Below are 20823 nucleotides of genomic sequence, written 5' to 3'. Positions count from 1 at the left end.
GTATTTCAGCAGCCAGAATCCCCCAGAGATATTTTCTAAAAAGATTATCTCCAAGAGATGGTCACAAAGTCCTTTTTTTTTCTTCAACTTTTAATCTTGCTGTGTAGATTTTACATCTACAAATATAGCAAGAGAGACAATTTATACTTCCTTGGACCCTAGAACAAAGCAGAATAAACTTGTCAAGCAAACCAAACATTTATTAAAGGTTTCTCTTTCAATAGAGGGGTATTTTCTTCCCCATACACAGAAGCAGCGAGGTCACATGGAGATGAAGGAATGGTTTCAACATTTCAAGCCAGAACAGGAGTGGCGATCCCTGGAGTGCATTTATTTTTTCCATTCATTCTTTTCGTAGTCCCACTTGTTCGAGAAGCCGTCAATTGGGTTCACTCTCATATCTAACATTCTTTTGGTCTGCATGGCCTTCCACTCATCTGTGAAAGTGTGAGGGATTGGCCCAAAAACTGTAAATTGAAAAGCAAATTACAATAAGCTCATGACATCTCCCAATTTGTCAACAGTAAGAAGTACATTCCATCCAAGCTTTCCCCAAGTCTAGAAACAATAGAACTTATTTGCTTCCCAAAAGGATGCAGAGATGAAAGCCCACTCCACAGTTAACTCAGAGCAGGGGTTTCAAGTGCATCTGTCACTGTTTTGTGGAACAGCATCCTAGTAGAGATACGACAGGCACCCTCCATTTGTATTTTCTGCAAACAACTGAATAATTTTTTGTTTCAACAAGCTTTTTCCAGCAGGATGTTTTTAAGTCTCCCTGCGCCTTTTTTTTGGTACTGTTTTGCAAACTACTTTAGTTGTTTTTATTGTACGTTTGTATATTGTTTTGTGGCTTATGTGAAAGGAGATTCGTAAATAAAAAGTATCTGCACATCTGATGACTGCAAGTCATTTAGAGACTTTATATTTTAGCATCCAACTACCGCCATCTGACTTAAGACCTCTGAACAGAGACACAACGCTCTGTGCGAGTCAAAAGCTCAATGCTCTCTCAGCATTATCTGGCCCAGGTACATTTGAAAGCCACCTCTGCTCTGCCTTCAGAACTAAAACATGAAAACCTCTGACAAACATCTTTTGGCCACATAATAAATAATAATATTTTTTTATTTATTCCCCGCCCTTCCTGGTTTAAAAACCGGGCTCAGGGCAGCTAACAGCAAATATAAAACACTGATTAAAATGTATTAAAACAGCATAAAATACAACATAAATGCAGCATCAATGTCAATAAAATTCTAAAATTTAGGGGTCATGGCGGGGGGGTGGAAACCCCAGTCAGTAGACATCAAATGATCACCAGGGCTAACTGACTAAGTTGGTCCTACTAGGGCCAGCAAGGAGACCAAGGAAGAGCTTAAATGTGGGGTCCCATAAGGGTTTCTTCATAGAAAAGGAAAGGGGAAAGGGAATAGAGGATCAGGCTAATTCAGACTGAAGGCCAGGAGGATAGCTCTGTCTTACAGGCCCTGCAGGAGATCGTCCTGCAGGCCCTAGTCTCATGGGACAGAGCATTCCACCAGGTCGGAGCCGTCACTGAAAAAGTCCTGGCCCTGGTGGAGAATAGTCAAATCTAGTTTTATGTTAACAGATATTTGTTCCCAGTTCACACTGAATTTACTGCATAGCAGCTGAGGTCCACCCAAGGCCTTTTGCTGCCCAAAGCAAAGGGCAAGATGTGGTGGAGGCTGCTGCCTATTGGAACCAACAGTAGGTGGAGCCAGAGCTAATGACAGGTAGGCCACCCCTCGACTGGTTCTAAGAAAGCAGGCAAACTAAAGTTGGTTGGGCTGTGCCCCATTCACCCTAAGGGTCCTGCTTCCACTGACCATATGGCGCCCGCTCACTCACACCCATCCCAAGTACCAAAGCTAACTAGATTAGCCACTGAATCTTACTTCCAACACTGGCAATGGAGCAGTGTCCTCCACACCTCAGGGAAGCAACCTGGCTTAAAAGGCACGGGACAGGTTGTGTGGCACTCATGGCTCTCTCCTCCAACAGAGGCAGTGGCTGGTGGATCCAGAAGCAACAGGCAGAGAGATACCATTACTGCCCCCCTCAGTATCTGCTGCCTGAGGAAGTTACCTCTTTGGCCATTGATAGGGCTGGCCCCAGTAGCAGCTAGTGAGGACCGCACACAATAAACAGAAGGGAATTACTTTCTGTAAATTCAATCACTGACACACCTGTCAAACGACTGTGGACAAATATCCCATGAAACCAATAATATGATTATGTGGGCGGCAGTTTTAAGTTCTTAAAATCTGATTAGGGCAAACTTTGTCAGAATGGCAGGAGCAAATGCAGCTTGCTCCTTTGCCCTGCCTTAGCCAGGAGCGTACTGATTATTTTGACAACACAGATTGAAGCAAAAAACAGTTGAAGGTAATCCTACTTGGAGAATTAGTCTGATGCAGTACCATGCCTGCCTTCTAAAAACCGACTTTTACTTAATCACTAATTTAATGTTATTTTATATTCCATCCTTCCTCCCAAAGGAAGGAAACTGTAGGCTAGCCCTGGGTGTAAAAAGGATGAAAACCTACAGAAATGTTAATGAATTGTGCACAGTACTAAGTAGTTACTCTAATTCATTTACAGTGGTACCTTGATTTATGAGCTTAATCCATTCCAGAAGTCCGTTCTCAAACCAAAGCGTTCTTAAACCAAGACGTGCTTTCCCATAGCAGCGCAGGACTCAATTTACAAATAGAACACACTCAACCGGAAATGGAACATGTTCTGCTTCCAAGGCAAAGTTCACAAACCAAAACACCTACTTCCGGGTTTGTAGCATTCTTAATCCAAGTTGTTCATAAACTAGGCTGTTCTTAAACCAAGATACCACTGTATTTGTTTTAGAGTCAGTTTCACTGTTTAAGATACTACCAAAAAAACACCTTGTAATTATATTATCATTTGGCTTGATGTTTAAATATTTTGCTGTTCTAAAAATTTGTGCTATGTAATACCTGACTATTATTTGATCAAATCTTTTTTTCTGAGCAGTCAGGTGTCTAACTCTTAATGGCAAATCAGATTGTCTCCAAGTAATTAAGGCTAGAAAGCTTAACAAATGTTTCAATCTATTGTTGCTTGAGATGGCAATAATTTATGTAGCTGAAATGCGAGCAGCTAAGCTAACGACTTTTGTGAAGTTATACACACCCCATCTTTTAAAAGGAAGACTGGAAAATAAGCCATCTGGGGCACTCTTGCCCCTATAAGCTTATGGGAGATGGGGAGATGTCTATCTACCTGAAGATAGACAGACACCTGAGATTTGCCTGTCCCTATTATGACAAAGATGAACACTATGTGTTTTTCTGCCCAGGGCCTCCCATATCCTGCTATAGATCCAAAGCCAAGAACCTGTGGCATGAAAAAGAGTGAATAGCCCCATACGCTGTTGTGTTGGCTATTAAGCTGCCTCAAGTACAGCCATCATATTATAAAAAAAGACAGCTCTGAATTGCCAAAGCAGCTTCCCAAGAGAATACATGGATTTAGGTACTTTAAATTGCCAGAGCATAGCAATGATGCTCTTCAATGACTTAAAAGAGCCATATGTTGGCACAAATACACCTGCAAGTGTAACTGCTTAGTTCTTCTATATTACTCAGTGCACATGCACACACACCTCTCTCCTTACTCTTGGGATGATAAGACATGCACTTCTCACTTGAGACACCTTGCTATCTTAATGGTTAAGATGCTCCTTAAATGCCAACTACTTACCATACATCCTTTGCCAAATGACAACAAAAGCAGTGAGGCCTATAAAGAAGAGTGTCCCACCAAGAATAGTCTTCCATTCAGATGACCCCTTGTTCATTTCAGCAAAGGTCTCATTGAACTTGATGCGGTACACTGAAAGGTGGGGAGAAGAGAGGGTGCAATTGAGATGCTGAAGCTTAAAGTCAGCCAAGCCACCTTTGCCTGCCACCCTGCTTTCTCCTGTTCCAACAGAGCCCACCATAACCATAAATACTTACATGCAACCTTCTCAGCAGAAGAAAGGGCAGTCCATGATGCCTTCTCTTTCTCCTTCAGGGCCTTCTGCTCCGAAGAGAGACTTTTTGTAAACTGAACTTCAGGCAATGGAACATCCCGACGATCGGCGTAAGCTGGCAGGCTGAAATCTTCCGTTTTTGCAATACCTGTTTGGCAGGGAAAATAAGAGAAATCTCACACAGATACAATCCCAGGAAGCTTGGAATAGCATAAACCAAACAAAAGTACCAGAGCAGAAGGGCACACACTAAAATTTGAACTGGGCAGTTTCATCTTTTAATTTCTCTTAAGAAAGGCAGAGGCTTTAAAGACATGCTGGTCCTTCACACAAGAGGACCCACAAGAAAAATAAGTTAGTTCTGGAAGCATTGTGTCATTATGATGGAATAGATGGGGGGCAGGGAACCTGTGGCCTCCAGGTGTTACTGGACTACAACTCTCATAATCCCTGACCATTGGCCATGCTGGGGTTGTTGGGTTCTATCTCCTATCAAGATCACAGGTCCCTCATTCATGGAACAGACGATGTGGAGGGCCACAGGTTCCCTGCCCCCCATCTATTCCATCATAATGACACAATGCTGTAATAGGGTATGTGGCAGATTTAAAGCCATTCAGCTTTTTTCACTTGTATGGGAAAGTCACTATTTGTCACTCTAATCTATTTTAAAGGAGCTGTTGTGATGAACTATCACGGTATATGCTGAAATGTACTAAACCTATGTGAACAGTTTTAGGATAATTAAGTTAAGATGAGATCCAGGGTGAGGTAGTGGTTAAGAGTGTTGGATTAGGATCAGGGAGACCCAGGCTTATATTCCCACACAGCCATGACAGCCCACTGGATAGTCTTGGGCCAGTCATGCTCTCTCAGCCTATGTCACAGGATTCTTGTAAAGATAAAACAGGGAAGGGGAAGACCGCTGTATATCACCTTAAGCTCTTTCAAAGAGAGGTAAGGTAAAAATGTAATAATAAGCCATCATTTTACCATGCCCATGGGCTCTCACACAGACTGAAGTGGAAATGGCCCGCTTGCCAAGAAGACTAAATGTCCGAGAAGCCAACATCCTGAAAGAGAAAAAAGGTACAATGTTATATATCAGACTGAATCCAGAAAAAGCAATTTTCCTTCTGTGTTACAAGTACCATTGGCAGTTTCTTGCAAAACACTGTCCACATGTCATTTCTTGCAGCATTGTCTTTCTTGCAAAATACAGTGTTGGAATCTCAAAACTCTAATGACCATCCAGCAAACCAAAATGTAGCCTACTGAGTAACATTTGGAGAAGATGCAGACTTAGGTTTTAAGGGCATAAGATAGAAGGCATCAACAAGCAACAGACTCCCAACTCCTCTCCCAAGGACTATCAACAGTTTCTGCATTCAACTAATCAACCTCTCACAAACAAAGAGCTGGAAGGGAAAATCTTCCACCCACAGGTGACAACAAAAAAATCACGGGAAGGGTAGTTGCAGCTACAGAGTTAAAACTGAATGTAAGCTTCTGCACAGCATCCTCCTTTTTAAAACAATCTGGGACAACAGATACCTGGGATTTTCTATGCTCTGCTTTCAATATATTTGCAGCAATTGCATATACGCATTGCAAGAAGGGCAATAAGCATCCCACACATTTAATGGATAAACAAGCATAGGACTGCAGCCCAGTGTGTCTTCCCAACAGGTTGTCAAGTAGCCTGGAGGGAAAATGCAACTCTGTTCCAATTCACCTAAGAAATAAATCATAATGATCTTGGTATCGTCAATATCAGAAGCATGGAGGTGGTGATACAAGAGAGAATTTTCTGTGGTTGCTCCCATATTGTGGAATTCTCCCCCAACAGAAGATAGATTGGCTCCTTCCTTGGTATCATTCTTCCAGCAGGCTAATACCTTCCTATTCAGACAGGTCATTGAAAACTAGGTGCAGACAATGTTGACCTTTTGGTTGCTACAAGGGCAATTATTATTTCAATGCTATTTTAAATTTGTTGTATTTGTTTGTTAACTATTGTTTTTAACTAGTTTGTTTTTGTTCCTTTGTATTTTATAAGGATGTTTTCAATATGTAGTGAGCAGCCTTGAGTCCCAATTTGGGAGAAAGGCAGGATATAAATACATTAAATAATAGTAATAAAACTTTTCATGCCATAGAGAAGCATTACCACTTGTTAATTGCTGTTATTAACAGGTTATGGGATATCTCCTGAGTTGACAACCCAACTTCCCAAAAGGAAGGAACCCAAAATATTTGTAACAACATTTTGTTACTTTCCAGAGTAGGGGTAGGGAACATGCAGCCCTCCAGTTGTTATGGGAGGACAACTCCATCTGCTCCAGCTTGCATGACCAGTAGTCGGGGATAACAGGAGTTGCAGTTTAGCAGCATCTAGCTGGCCACAAGCACCCCACTCCTGTTCAACCCTGAACATATATACTCAGATGTAAGCCCCACTGTACTCAACAGGCTAGTGGACAGAGAGGCTTTCAGCATTAATTATGTACTTCCTCAAAAAAGGCTCCACAATGCAGGATTTAGACATATGCATAAGGCTGGGCCTTACAGGTGTAAACAATGGCACTTTTACTTTCCTGCATCCTATGCATGAGGCGGAGCTAAAATGCTTCTGAGTGTTTACCAGGGAGCAAACCCCAGTCAGATCAGTGGGGCTTATCTCTGAATAAGGGTTGGTCCATTAAACCCCAATGAGTGAAATGGGGCTTACTCCCAGGTAAGCGTGCAAAGGGAGACATGTACCTGCCTGCCTGCCCCCTCGTCTCTCCCAGCAACTACCAGCATCTTTTCCGTTCTCCATCACCAACCCCAATCAGGATACCCCAATCAACCGGGAAACCCCAATTAAGCAGGATGCCTTCCTTCTCCCCCTCCTCCCCGCAACTCCCCACTCCCCCCACAGGCCCTCCCCCTCACTCTTCTCCGTGGAAGCGGAGCCCCTCCCTCACCTGCCACCACAAACCCGAGGCAGCTCGTGTCCTCTAAACCCCGCAGAATGAGGACGGAAGAGGGAAGGAGAGAGAAGCGGAAACGCAAGGCAGCATGGGATAGCGACGGACCAAGCAGCGAAGAGGGCGGAAGTCCCTCCTCTCAGGCGGTGCCTAAAGCCTTCCGCCGCGAAGCATGACGGGATACGACGAAAGACATAGATAGATATAGGAAAATGTAAAGTAATCAGGTATCGTTTACCCCATGGGGTGATTTCCGCGTTAACATCAAGAACATCCAGCTTCATTGAATTGACCTTCCAGAATGAAAAGAGAGAATCTTCTCTCTATCCACTTACTTCGCATCGTGAACAACCTTAGACACCTCTAAAAGTCGCTCCTTCGTCTTTTCTGCCGTAAACTACTAGTGGTCCAAAACGTGTAGGGCTGGTGAAGTCTACTATAGAAAAAGTACAGAGAAATATAGAACTGTTGTTTACCTGTGATTGGGTAGCAATGCTCTCTACCAAAAACTCCAAAAGTTTTTTTATTGGAAGAAGGAAAGGCAAAAAAGAGATTCAAAAGCAACTTAGAAGGTGGTTTTTCAGACAATTGTGTGTGTCACTCTTCCTTTTTTCTGTTTAGGAGGGGCAGGGAGAGTAAGTTTCCAAAGTGCAGTTCACAATAAATAAGACCTCAATCAGATGCAATGTTAACTGCTCTCTTTGCTTCTACGGGGAGGGAGAGATATCCCGCCTAATAGTAATGTAGCTACGCTAAAGTCCTTTATTTTCTCCACTTTCCAGAGGAGTAACAGAGCAATCCTTAACAATGTCTACTCAGAAGCAAGTCTCCTTGAATTCTGTGGATCTTACTCCCAGGTAAGTGGCGTTAGGATTGCAACCCAAGTCTATTGCAGCAAAAGAAAAGAGGGAGTGCAAAACGTGTTGTAGCATCTTAAGATTAGTAGAAATTGTGCCATAAACTTTCGTGGACTAGAGCCCACCGTATCAGATGCACGTTTATGCCATAATAAAATGTGTTAGCTTTTTAGATGCCACCCAAAAAAAGACAAAGAGTTTTCCTCCTCTGTTTCCTCCTCGGAATCTCTTGCCTGTTTAATCCCACATAAGACAGGGGAAAAACGGGAGGGGGCCGTCAAAAATAACCGAGCAACCTTATTTGTAGACAATGGACCAGTAACTCTATGCGTTCAAAAAAAAGAACCACTTTAGGTTGGCTTTTTCGCCGCGGGGTATGACGGGAGTTAAAGAAGGCGGAACTAGAGAAGACCATAGATATGAGGCTAGAAGGGCCTTCGCCACCCTTCCTCTGTACTTCAGCTATGGGACTTGGAGAGGCTCCTTTCGCGACACTTTTGCGCCGCTCCTCCTCCTCCCCGTTCCCAGCTTTACGGCCGGTGCTTGGCGGCGGGCCCGTGGAGCCGGAAGCGGGCAGCGGCGGTGGTCGTGAGGGAGGCCGGAGCTGCCCCTGCCGAGCGGGGCCCCATGAGGAGGAGGAAACAGCAGCGGCGACGGCTGTGCTGACTGAGGCGGGGCCCCGGCCAAGATGAAGCTGAGCACGCAGGCCTACTGCAAGATGGTGCTCCACGGCGCCAAGTACCCGCACTGCGCCGTCAACGGGCTCTTGGTGGCCGAGAAGCAGCCGCAGCACCACCAGCAGCAGCGAGGCCGGGAGAGGGAGCCGACGGGGCCTCACCTGCCGGCGCACGCGCTCTTCGTGGACTGCATCCCGCTCTTCCATGGCAGCCTCGCCCTGGCGCCCATGCTGGAGGTGGCGCTCACGCTGGTGGGTGGGCCGGGGGGGCCGCCAAGCGGGGGGGTGGGGGGCAGAAAGCCGGCGTCGACAGTAAATTGAGCTAGACAGATGAACCAATGGGTCTCACGCGGTATAAATGCCTCATATTGTCATCATTCAGAACCACGAGGACTAGTATCTTGCTTTGATTTTAGGGGAAGGACCCTAACCCCCGTGGTCGAGCACCTGCTCTCCATGGAGAAAGTTCTTGGTTCAGTTTCCCAGGTAGGGGCTGGGAAAGACTCCTCCCCGTCTAAAACCTTAGCCACTGCCAGTCAGTAAGCCCTGAGCTAAATGGGGCAGTGGCCTGACATAAGGTAAGGCCGCTTCCCATATTCTCCTTTAAACAACCATGAGGACTAGTGTCTTATATTACTTTTAGGGGAAGCGTCTTAACTCCATGGTAGCGCATCTGCTTTACATGCAGGAGGTTTCTGGTCCAGTCTGCAGCACCATCTCCAGGTAGGGGCTGGGAAAGCATACACTCCTGCCACTGAAACCCTGGGGAACCTACTGCCAGTTGGTGTAGACAGTACTAAGACTCCATATAAAGCAGCTTCTTGTGTTTCTTTCGTCCTCAATGGGAAACTGGTCCTTAACTTGTTTGCTGCTTTTTGGGAAGGCTTCCCTGTGGGTGAATAGAGCTTCTATGCCTTATAGTGAACATCAAATCCTCACTTCATCTAGCTCAGTATTACCTCTCTGGCAGGGGACATTCCTAGCCTTACCTGGAGACTCCAGGGATTGAACCTGGGACTTTCTGCATGTAAATCATGGGGTCTTCTGCAGCCTTTCCACTAAAAGTAAGGTTCTAGTTCTCATGGGTCTGAATGAAGGGTTAACATAGAAGTTGTCAGTTGTACTGTGTCACTCCATTGGTTTCTCTACCTCAGTACTGTTGACATTGTCTGGCTGGGAACACCAGGAATTAAGCCTGGGGCCTTGCTTCTATATGTGATGCAGTTGATTTACGGCCTTTCTTAACTGCTCAGGTAATATACTTCTAAATATAAGATTGTGGGGAGGGAGCAAACAGCAAAGCAGGGGGTCTGTTGCCTTAACTCATGGCAGATATGTCCATTGAATGCTGTTGACTATAAGAACTAAATGGGGCCTCCCTGTCTGTAGGCAATATAGCTCAACGTGCCACATAATGGGACAGATGAGAAAGGCAACTGCTACCTCTGTACCTCAAAAAACCTATGGCTGGCCAATGTTGGAAACAGGATGCTGGCCTATATATAACCTTCCCGTGAAGAGGCAGGATGCCTTAGAAAGACAGCTGCTGGGGAGCTTCTTTTGGGCTGTCCTTAAACATCCACCCACCCACTATGAGAAATTGAGGGTGCAGTGCTAGATGAACTGTTATAATAACATCCCCTAACTGTCCTCCAGATTTTTGTATAACTCCCTCGAACTCTAGTTGGTCAGAATTTGGGGGTTGTGGGAGCTGTATTTCTAAACATCTGGAGGACACCAGGATGGGGAAGGCTGCCTTCTACACAAATTCACAGATGATCAGGCAGCATACCTTTGGATATCACATGCATGCAGAGGACAAACAGCCCTTCCCATTATCTAGCACAGAGGAGATTATGCTCTATAGAGGTGCTAGATTATGCTCTAGCACCTCTATACTTTTTTCATTGGTTTGTAGAAGTTGAACTTTCAGCAGTTACAGGACTGCAGGGGGGTTGAAAAGCTTCACCTGCTCAACGGTCCTTGGCAACACAACTGCTAAATGTACAAAGGTCCTTATGTTAAATATTTCACAGCATCACACCACAATACCTTGAAAGACCTATTGTCTCAACATGTGTCTGCCTATACAGTATACTAAGATCTTCAAAGGAGGCTTTTGTTTTTGAGCTCCCACCATCTAAGGGCAGTGGGTGGCTATAAGACAAAGGACCTACACAGTGATGGGAACCCAACTTTGGAATGCTAACATGGCATCCACCTTTATGACATTTTGACACCAAATATCTTTTCATTTCCCCCAGCTTTTTCATCTTTAGTCTTTATCAACTTGGTGGCCTCCAGATATTTGTTTACTGTAGCTTACATCAACCCCTGGCAGCATGGCTGTGCTGACTGGGGCTCATGAAAGTTGTAGTCAAAACATCTGAAGGGTGCTATGTCTGGGAAGGGCGCTCTTCATATTGTTTTTGCAGTGCTTGCTGTTCATTTTAGTTTTGCTGGCTGATATTTTTTTTTACTGCTTTTTAACATGATGTTTTAATGTTCCTGTTTTAATTTTTTGTTGTGGTTTTAAAAAACTTTTTTGTAATTCACCCTGGGAATCTGTTGATGGGTGCACTATAAATCACTATAAATTATTGAAAACAATAAACATTTTGGCCGCTGGACAGTGCATAGCCTGTGATATCTCTTCAGATAATAACCAGTGTGTTCACAGCCCCTCTGATATCAGAGTACTTAAACCAAAAGCATCTAGAGGATGCTGGGCAGCAATGGAATAAGTTGTGTTGCTGAGTACAAAGGTGAATGAAGAGCACCATGGACATTGAATTTTAAGGGCAGTGAGTCACTTTGGTATACAGAGCATTATGGCAGCTCTGACTTTTACCAAATGGAAATCTTTGCAAAAACAGCTTGTAGCTCTAATGGGAAATTGAAATAATTGCAGAATTCATGAAATGCTGCAAGTCCTCAAACAATCTAATTATGAAGAAATTGTATTTGTGCATTTTAAGCTGAGTTGGGATTTGTCAAACTTTAATCAATTAGCAAATCAATGTGGCATGCAAATATTGTTTGTGGCATCTTTGACAAACGTAATCAAGGATAGTGCAAGATGTCTTAGAAAGCCAAGGTGCTTATCCATATTTGCGTAACTTTTTATTGTGCTGCCTTGTGGTTTTGTAAGTGGCATTCAGATTTAATAGCCTATTTGCTGATTGATAGTAGAAACACCAGAAGATGAAATGTGTATATCAACTTGGGTCCAGCAGTCCTGGTTATATGTCCAGCCAAAAGCCACAAAGTGCAGTGCTGAGTCCATCACTAGAAAGATTGAAGTCTAAAGGATAAGAGCAACCAAGCAGGTGCATGAAGGAGATACAGTATTGAGAGAAAGTGTAGAAAGCAGAAGTTCCCAGTGAAATATTTATTCTGTCCAAGGAAGAGTCTTTGCTCACATCCTGTCCTTTTAAGGTTATTGTCAAGGTACAAGAATACTTAAGGAGTTGCAGAGTAGTAATAGAGAACTCAAAAAACCACACGAGGCCTTGTTTTAAGGGAAGGTGATCCACATACCAGTCCTCCCACCACCCCATGCATAATGATAGGCTTACACAGTTAAAGCCACAATGAAGCAATCAACAAAGGATGAATTAACCATGTGAGCCAAGCAGATATGCCACGGGAATAGGGTAAAATTGATTCCTCTGCCCAACCAAGGGTCACTAAGCCAAGCTTGTTGGTAGTTGTCCATTTGTTGGGAGTAAATATTGCCTCTGGCTGCCATGCACAGAACCCAGCGAAAGCTGCCTGTGCATTTGCGTTAAGGCCACAAATGACTAAATGCACTTGTGGCAAATGAGACAGTTAACTCTTGGGAATTGCAAGGAGCAATTTGAGAACTACTTCCCAACGGTGCCTGGCCATCTGCAAAGCACATCTACTGAGCTGTCATGAGGAAACCTTATCGCCTGGTAGGGCAGTGCTTGTTTTAAGGCAGGTACACGTGCTTGGTGATGTGTACACATTGCCAATATTGAGCATTTGGCTCAATTTGGTTGACCAAAATTAAAATGTAAACAATTTTTTATTTTCACTTTGAACTGTGCTCCCACACTCATTAATATACAACACTATATTGTTTCATTGGTAACATAAGAGGAAAAATGACTATTACTCATACTTAATCTAAGCACAACCAAAAGGGCTCCTGATTAGGCGTTTAGCTGTGCGATGTTGAATGTTATCTGTTAACTCTGTTCTATCCTATTTCCCCTTTGTTTTTGTTTAAATCAATTCACAAACCCAAAAACTTAAAAAATTGACCACTAATAATGAAGCATGTGTTGTAGATATTCCTGCAAATTTATTATGCTATTTTTGTGATGTACAAATGACATGAGAAGACTTGGTCCATTTATTTGTATAATTTGTTTTTCATATGATCCTTGTTTATAAAACCCAATAAAGTGTTACTTAAAAAAACCTGTTGCAAACAAGCCAGAGCAGAGCTGTCTCTCTCTGTTGCTCCCCTAAAATTGAATAGAAACTGAGCCTCCTATTGAATAGCAAAAGGAAAATTTCAGATCAGCTTCTTAATGTTTGCTGTGAGCAAGAATGTTTTATCCGGGTGTTTAGTTTTTAGTTAAAAGATCTCAACTTGCTGGCAATTAAAATGGCATCTATAAACCCTTGAAATGGGGGTTATGATTACTTCAGCAGTTGCCTCTTTAACTACAACAATGCCAGCAAATGACAATTTAATGAAACACATAAATCCATGTCATTCTTTTAGAAGAGATTATTTGTGTGGCTTCGTTCTGCTTTTAGACAGTTTAATTCAGGGCTGTAATTATTCTGCTAACCATGAGATTGATGTGTTTTGCAGGAAGCTGGAATTCAGCATCCAAAATGTTCTGCAATCCACTTAATTCCCCCTCCCCCCATTTTTTTAAGATAGTAGTTGACAGCAAAAAGCACAATTGCTAGCTCGTTTTTCCACCTCCCAAAATCACTGGATTATCTTAATCAGTTACATTTATTGTGAGTAGCAAATATGGGGATGTATTCAAAAGCCACTGAAACTGGGCCAAAATCTGATATGGATAAATGCAGCACTTTAAATCCTGCCTCATAACACCCAAGATGAATTTGCCCCTTTAATTCTCACTGGGTATTTTAACAAAGCTTTGTGGCAGATCAGATGATACATTAGGATAAAATGATATTATGCAAATATCTTCACTAATTAAAGTGACTGTTGCAGCAGGGGTGGAGGTGCAGAGTAGACACAATAGAATCTGCACCTTATCACCAATCGAGGATCATGTTGCTCTTCCTGCTAAAGCCCACAGCCCTGGTTGCTGGGCAGTTTAAATGTGGGTCTTTTAGAGTGGGGCTGGTGACCAGTTTTCTCGCCCCTTCTCCTTCCATGAGAGTACTAGCAAGTCCAGAGTCCACCAGCCCTTCATTCTGCACAGCGAGTAGGGGACAAAAGAACAAGGAGTTCCCTCCACTCTGACTTGTGCCATCTGTCCTCTCCCCCCGCCCCCATGAAGTTTCTACACACATCCTAAGACCCCTCTCCACTCATTCTGCCCCTTCACTTTCATGCTTAATGAAGTGACCAGAGGAAGGGCAAGATGGTCTCTCCCCTTCCTTATGCATACCTCTGCTGTCATATTTTACTTCTCCATAAAAGCCCTTCTCTGGCTTGTCTTTTCCATGTGTCTGTCAACCAGGTCGGGCTTCAGGAATCCCAACTTATCTGTAAAGGAAAGGAATTGCTATGGCAGGCATATAGCACTTACAGTTAGAGCATTTCATGGTGTTTGCTTTGACCACTTTCAGCAGCCGCTAGTAGATCACTGTCTCCATGGCAGGCTGAGACTGTGCGAATGTCTTACAGAAAAACACAATTAAATCCAGGACCAAAGTGATAGCTTTGAACCCAGATCTCCTGCATCCATTGCACTGATAGTTTGATAAAACCCTCTATATCTTTCTAAGTTCTACTCAATAGATCCTTTGAAATTAGTGGGCATGACTAAATTAGGATATTTAATTTCAGTGTTTCTCCTCTGAGTAGAACTTGGAAACAGCTCATTGAGGTGGCTTTCCACAGCTTTATGAGAGGGTTGGGCTGATATCCAGGTGTCCCGAATTTGTCCCACCTACCCTGCAAATTGTCCATGGCCACCTAGATCATATTTTGTACAATGGAAATAAAATGTTCCCTGTATTACAGAAGCCCGACTCGTGTTAACTAGAAGTCAGGCATTTAGCGTTGCTGATTCTGTGCTGTGGAACACTCCAGCAAAGATTCCTCAGGCATCGTCACTTTTGAGTTTCAAGCGTCTCTTGAAGACTTATGCCAATAGGCCTTGGCAGTTGTTTATTTTATTTTATTAGCCAGTCACCTTAACCCCTTCATTAAAAAAAAAAAATGCTTCCTGTTTTAATGCCACCATTGTATTCTATGATTTGGCATTATAGAAATTCTATCAATATAAATAACATAAATATACATAATAGTGGCCAGTTTCACCGGGGTAGGAGAGCATGTTATATGTTGTATAGAACATACATTTAAAGTCTTTTATGAAATGATTAACAGCAATAATGTTTCATTTGAGAAATAGATTTTTTACCTAGTAGCCTGGCAGCCGAAAAGTTTTCATTTTGTCCTTGCAACAGCTCTCAAAAGGGAGGCATGTTTTCCCATGCTAATAGGTATAAAGTGGCTATTTCAATCCACTAATTCACTAGCTATCACCCCCTGCCCTCCGGTCTGTGTGACGTTAGCCAGTGCTTTGAGTTTTGAATGCTTACAGGTTTTTTATTTATGTCCTCTTTCAGATTGATTCATGGTGCAAAGAGAATAGCTATGTAATAGCCGGGTACTATCAAGCTAATGAACGTCTGAAAGATGCCAGGTATGTTGCTGCAACCACCTTGCCACTGCGACCCATTCAAAAATGGACATGAGCCACATAAAGGGAGAGGGGCTTGGAGAGAGAAAGAAAGAAAGAGAACCGAATCAGAGGCTAACCCTAACAAAACACCTAGTAGCAAATTCTTCCTGTAGTGCTGTGCTTGTGGCCTTGCAAAACAATAATTCCCAGGACTCCTTAAGGGGAAGCTATTACCATTGGTTTAGTTAAATGTGTAGGCCAGCTATCCCTGACCTGATGCTGTGGGAATTGTAGTCCAGATTATCCAGAAGGCACCAGATTGGTTGCAGAAGCCTTATTTTAATTTCTTGAGCTTTGCTTAATGCCTGGTGCAATGAGGCCCATATCCCATGTCTCTGTTACAAGAACAGGAGGTTGGCCAGCATGAGTGAGCAGAATAGAGGACTGTCCAGCCACCATCAGTTTATTTCAAATCTGGTTTAGCTTTAGACCAGGGTTAAGGAAACTGTTGCCCTCCAGATGTCGTTGGACTCCTAGTCCAGTAAGTCCCAGCCAGTGTGGTGAGTGTTTTTTGGGATGAAGGGAGATGTTGTGCAACAACGTCTGTAGGGCCAGAGGTTCCCGATTCTTGCTTTAGGCCATATAAAACGTTTCCTCTTGAGCGCATCATCGGACATCTTATCATCATCTCTTCATTCAAGTGTTCCAATTTCATTATGATTGATTTGAAGAATAGCAGAATTGTAAGTAATTTGTGTGCTTTTTGTAGTCCAAACCAGGTTGCTGAAAAGGTTGCCTCCAGGATTGCAGAAGGCTTCAACGACACAGCCCTCATAATGGTACGTAATATCCTTCCCCTGCCCCCCCCCCCCCCCCCGCTGCCTTTTTTCTTTATTTAGTGTAAACTTCATGGCCATAGCTAATGACATCAATTGCTTAGATTACATTTTCTGAAATGTAAGTGCTTCAGTTATTTGCAAGTCTTGTAATACAACCCTCCCTCACTACCATGAAGTCGCACCATCGCCCTAAAGCAGTGTGCTTCAGAACTGTTTTCCAGAAAATCCTTCAGTTGCTCAAGTTTCTTCCATTTATTTAAAGTAAAACAAGAAGACAAGTAATGGTGGACAAAGCCCTATACTGTTTCTGACCTGGGTACTCTGATCACTGGCTTCTCTCTAAGAGATTGGGAACCACTACGTAGGGGATATGGTCTTTCTCTCTGGCCTTTGGGACTCTTCCAAGACATGCCCCTCACCAGCCCTGCTCTGCACCCTCCTCAAGTGTTTTTGCCTAGCTGGAAAATGTCCTTGAGCTTTGCTTGCCTGGATGGAGACTAGATAGAGGTGTCTTGAGAGTGAAGTAAGTAGCCTATTCTGCAAAGGTAAAATTCATAATAATTTCCCCATTTTGGCCTCTGGCCCCACCTACTAGTGGCAGTTGGCCCTCAGAAGATTGCTTGGAAGAGAATGTGGCTCCTGAACTGAAAAAGGTTCCCCACCCTTGCTCGACAGCTACCTGTCTTTGTAGTGAGATCACTGCTAGCGACACTTTCTGAGGCCCCGGCTATTTGAGAACTAGCAACCAGCTATTGTTTTAGTGTGGATTGTTTTAATACTGTTTTATTGGCTGCCATCCTGATCATATTAATTGAATAATAAACTGAATTAATAATGATGATGCTTATTTCCTTGAAAGTTTGTTTCCCCTTCACTACGGGATTTATACCTGCAGTGTACAGCTGCAGGGAAACTGTTGGGTGTGTTCAACAGGGTGTGTGTGGACTTGGGAGAGCCCTGACAACCAGGTAGAGAGGACAGGTGTTCCCCATACCTGGCCTACACTGGCTGGCAGTAGTTCTTCAGGGATTCAGGCAGGGGAACATTTCCCAGTTCTGCTTGGAGCTGCCAGGGATTGAACCTAGGACCTTTTGCATGCAAAGCAGACATTCTGCCACTGAGCTTTCTGTTCCTTCTCTCTGTTCTGCATCAGGTGGATAATAGTAAATTTACAATGGAGTGCATAGAACCGACTGTTCACGTGTACGAACATCACGAAAACAAATGGAGATGCAAAGACCCGCACTTGTGAGTATTCATAGAACAGACCTTTGCTCCTAAGCAGCATTTACATTTTTATATTTAGCATATTTTACCTTGAAACGAAGCCTAAGTTTGGAATGCCTCCAAAATAAGCAGCTGGCTATGAGTATGAAACAGTCAATGCAAAAATATACAATGTACAATCAATACAAGGACACAGCAAATCCAAACAGTGAATTAATTCAGCCTTCTTCAGCATGTGCTGGTTGTCTGGGACGGATGGGACTTCTATTCTGAAACATCTGGGGAATTTGGGCAGCTGAATGAAGTAGTTTTTTGCTCTTATCCCCAAACCAACTTGATAAATAAATAACATTTTAATGACCTAGATCCAGTGTTAACCTAATAAAATTTCAGATCTGCCTAACTGAATAATATTTCAAACTGTAAAGCCAACAAACTCAGAATAGCAACATAGTGTATGAAACATATTACCAAAGGAAATTGTTAGGTATGGAGGTGGGCTGGGGGAAGAGAGGAAGGAGGGTTCAGATGTGAAACAACCAGAGTAGCATCCATTGGGAACTAATCACAGTCAGTTTTTGAAAGGTTTTCTGCTCTCGCCAGAGCTTTTCTAACATGAACAAATAATGTGCAGGGCCTGTCCATGGTATGTGAAACAGTTTAAGGGTCATGCCTCTACGCCCCTGGCACTGGCCTTGTTAGGATGCAACACTAAGCTCTTGTTCAGCCTAGCCTTCCCCAGCCTGGTGCTCTCCAGATAATAGAACTACCAACTCCCATCAGCCAACACAGCCATGCTGGCAGTAGCCTGTTGGGAGTCATAATCCAAAATGTCAGGGGAGCATCAGGCTGGAGAAGGTGCCACCAAGAGGAGCAGGAGGAGGCGATCAGAAGCTTTCACTGAAACAAGCCAGATTAATAACAACGGTTTGAAGTTGCCCTCTTTTAATAAACCATTACCAAGACTGGCCACCGTTTGTCAAGGTTTGAACATAATGCTCTACTGTGCCTAGTTAAAAATAGAAGCATTAGCTTTGAATCTCCTTGTGACTGAGATGGAAGAAGAGAAGGGAGAGGGAAGTGAAGTGAGGTGAGTTAGTTCATCGATGCAACACTTAAGTCATAGATGTAGCACTGCATCTGAAGAAGGTCTCTGTGTGAATTGTAGCTCTGTGAGGGCTGCCTAGCAGATACTTCAAACAGGTGCGCCTCTCTTGTAACTCCCATGTTTCCTCAGGGTGAGTCATTTTGACTGAAGTGTTTTTTTGTTTTTGTTTTAGTTCGTAGTGTAGCTGACCCTCTGCTTGTCATTATGCATTGCTGATAGATTTTTCCTTTGCTTTCACTCCAGTGGACTAGGAGGCTGGTTGGTTCCTCCTGAGGACCATTAATTCTTTACTTTTTTCTTGCTTCCTAGTGATTACTGTGAAGACTGGTCAGAAGCCCAGAGGATCTCTGCCTCACTTCTGGACAGCCGGTCCTATGAAACACTAGTAGATTTTGATAATCATTTGGATGACATCCGGAATGATTGGACAAATCCAGAGATTAATAAAGCTGTCCTGCACCTCTGCTAGGGAATCTCCCATTGACTTGATTTGTTGGCATTTCCACTGTGCTGAAGAAGAAACAAAAGGGGGAGATGAATACTTTTTGAATGTAAATAAAGTACTAAAACGGTTCCTTCAAGTGATGTGGAAAGCCAATGAGTGAGACACATCACTTGGGAGAGAGAGAGAAAAAGGATGTGTCACTATGCAGTCAAATCTTTTTAATGAGAATCCTTGAGGTTCCAACCGTAGTTTGCAGATTCCTCTGTGGACTCTTCTCCTCCTCGGCATAATACGTTGCTATAATTCTCCAGCCGGGAACTAGATCCACTTATCCAAGCTATTCATATTAAAAAGTTTTGACTAACCTTTTATAACCTTTAGAGAGTAATTTTTAAAAGATTTAAGATTTATGAAATATCTTCCAGAGAGCTAATTGCTAGTTTTATTTTTTAAAGAATCAAATCTATAACTATAAGTGAAAATACGTGGCCAGTTTGAGAGCTGTTGTTCTAAGTGCTAACTGCTGGGTGTTGTGTGCCACCGTACTTGTTGCTATGACATGCTGCACAGGAAGAAAACAATAGCTTGACAAGCAATATACCCACCAGATGCTGCCAAGTTTCTCTGTCGTTCTGAGAATGCTGCAATTTTTCTGCCTATCAGACTCAAATGTAATGAGCCTGGTCGTTTTTCACCATGAGTGGTTTGCCCATTCCAAGGGCTCGTTGTGTCTTGAAGTGGTAAAAAAAAAAAAAAGCAGAGTGAGTTGCAGGATTGTTCTTTGTTCTTGTTGTTTGTTTCAGGAGTGCTTCTCTTAACCTTGTGGTTAGAAGAACCTTGTAACTTCTGTACAAATGCACACCCATGTGGTATAAACAAGATTACAACTATGAATTTCAGTTCCCCTCATTTTACTGACTACATTCAGACATAGTTATGAGCACAACAGCTTTTGGCCTCAGGCTCATGAACTCCCTCTTCACCTTCTCCCTTCCTCCTACATGTTTTGCAGAAAACCATAGCTTCTATTTTGTCTGGACCTGTCTGGGGATTCTGGTTTGCAGAAATCATAGTTTGCCAGGGATCAGACGAAACAGTGAACTCTGGTTTATTGTAAGCTTGCAAGAGAAGTTTTAATCTCCCCTCCCATGGAGGAAGGGAATGTGTGAATCCGAAATTTGTCATTGCATCTGACTGCAGCCATTTTGTGATGGTATAGTTGTATTTAAGAACTGCAGAAGTTAAAAAATAAAATAAACACACAAATATGATGGGACGCAGCTCAAATCAAAGTTGCGTTTAAATGATTAGGAATTGCTCATGAACACGCCTGAAAGTCTTTTATGGGAGGCACTCCTGTTTGTTAACGTCCTTTATGTCATGCAAACAGTCTTTATAAAGTGAGTTTCAAACAGTTACACTTAGTACTGAGCCACTTTTGCCCATTCGGAAAAGGCTTGTAATATAATACTGTAGCATAAAAGAGTCTTAAAATGCTTACATGTGTCAGTTTAGGGTTTTCTCTTTTCTTTTTCTCTCCACATTTACCTCGTGATGGAGAAGGGGTGTGGCATCTTCCTTGTCATTATTTTACATGTATTTTGTTTGTCTTTTCTATTCCTACGGACCCTGTATTAGCTTAACCTTTATTTATAACACATTCTACATTTTAAGCAGAAATGGTTTGAGGTTTTATGTTGGGAGAAAAAAATGTTTAGCTGACCACCTGCATTTCCTTGCTCCTCCCCCCTCCCCATCACCTTGAAAATAAAACCAATGAAATAA

The 20823-nt window shown here is 43.0% G+C and overlaps 2 protein-coding genes across 3 annotated transcripts; one reads left to right on the top strand and one right to left on the bottom strand.

The window, feature by feature from the left end:
• Positions 1-179: 179 nt before the first annotated feature.
• COX4I1 (cytochrome c oxidase subunit 4I1) lies at positions 180-7159 on the bottom strand. Its single transcript, XM_079986558.1, has 5 exons — positions 7006-7159; positions 5030-5109; positions 4020-4184; positions 3763-3894; positions 180-467 (listed from the first exon to the last, which is right to left on the bottom strand). The coding sequence occupies exons 2-5, from the start codon at positions 5106-5108 to the stop codon at positions 331-333; spliced, it is 513 nt and encodes a 170-aa protein (XP_079842684.1). The 5' UTR covers position 5109; positions 7006-7159; the 3' UTR covers positions 180-330.
• A 135-nt stretch (positions 7160-7294) lies between these two features.
• Positions 7295-20823, top strand: EMC8 (ER membrane protein complex subunit 8). Of its 2 annotated transcripts, XM_079986557.1 has the most exons (6): positions 7295-7351; positions 7791-7865; positions 15364-15440; positions 16189-16258; positions 17412-17506; positions 18903-20823. In XM_079986557.1, exons 1-6 carry the CDS (start codon positions 7310-7312, stop codon positions 19060-19062), a joined length of 519 nt encoding a protein of 172 aa, XP_079842683.1. In that variant the 5' UTR covers positions 7295-7309; the 3' UTR covers positions 19063-20823. The 2 variants fall into 2 exon arrangements, with proteins under 2 accessions (XP_079842683.1, XP_079842682.1); XM_079986556.1 differs by lacking the exons at positions 7295-7351; positions 7791-7865 and adding an exon at positions 8385-8793.

Source organism: Podarcis cretensis (genome assembly GCF_951804945.1).
Source record: "Podarcis cretensis genome assembly, chromosome: 8".
In the NCBI taxonomy this organism is placed as follows: domain Eukaryota; kingdom Metazoa; phylum Chordata; class Lepidosauria; order Squamata; family Lacertidae; genus Podarcis; species Podarcis cretensis.
The sequence above is the reverse complement of the archived record's forward strand: the minus strand, read 5'-3'. Positions and strand labels throughout refer to the sequence as shown.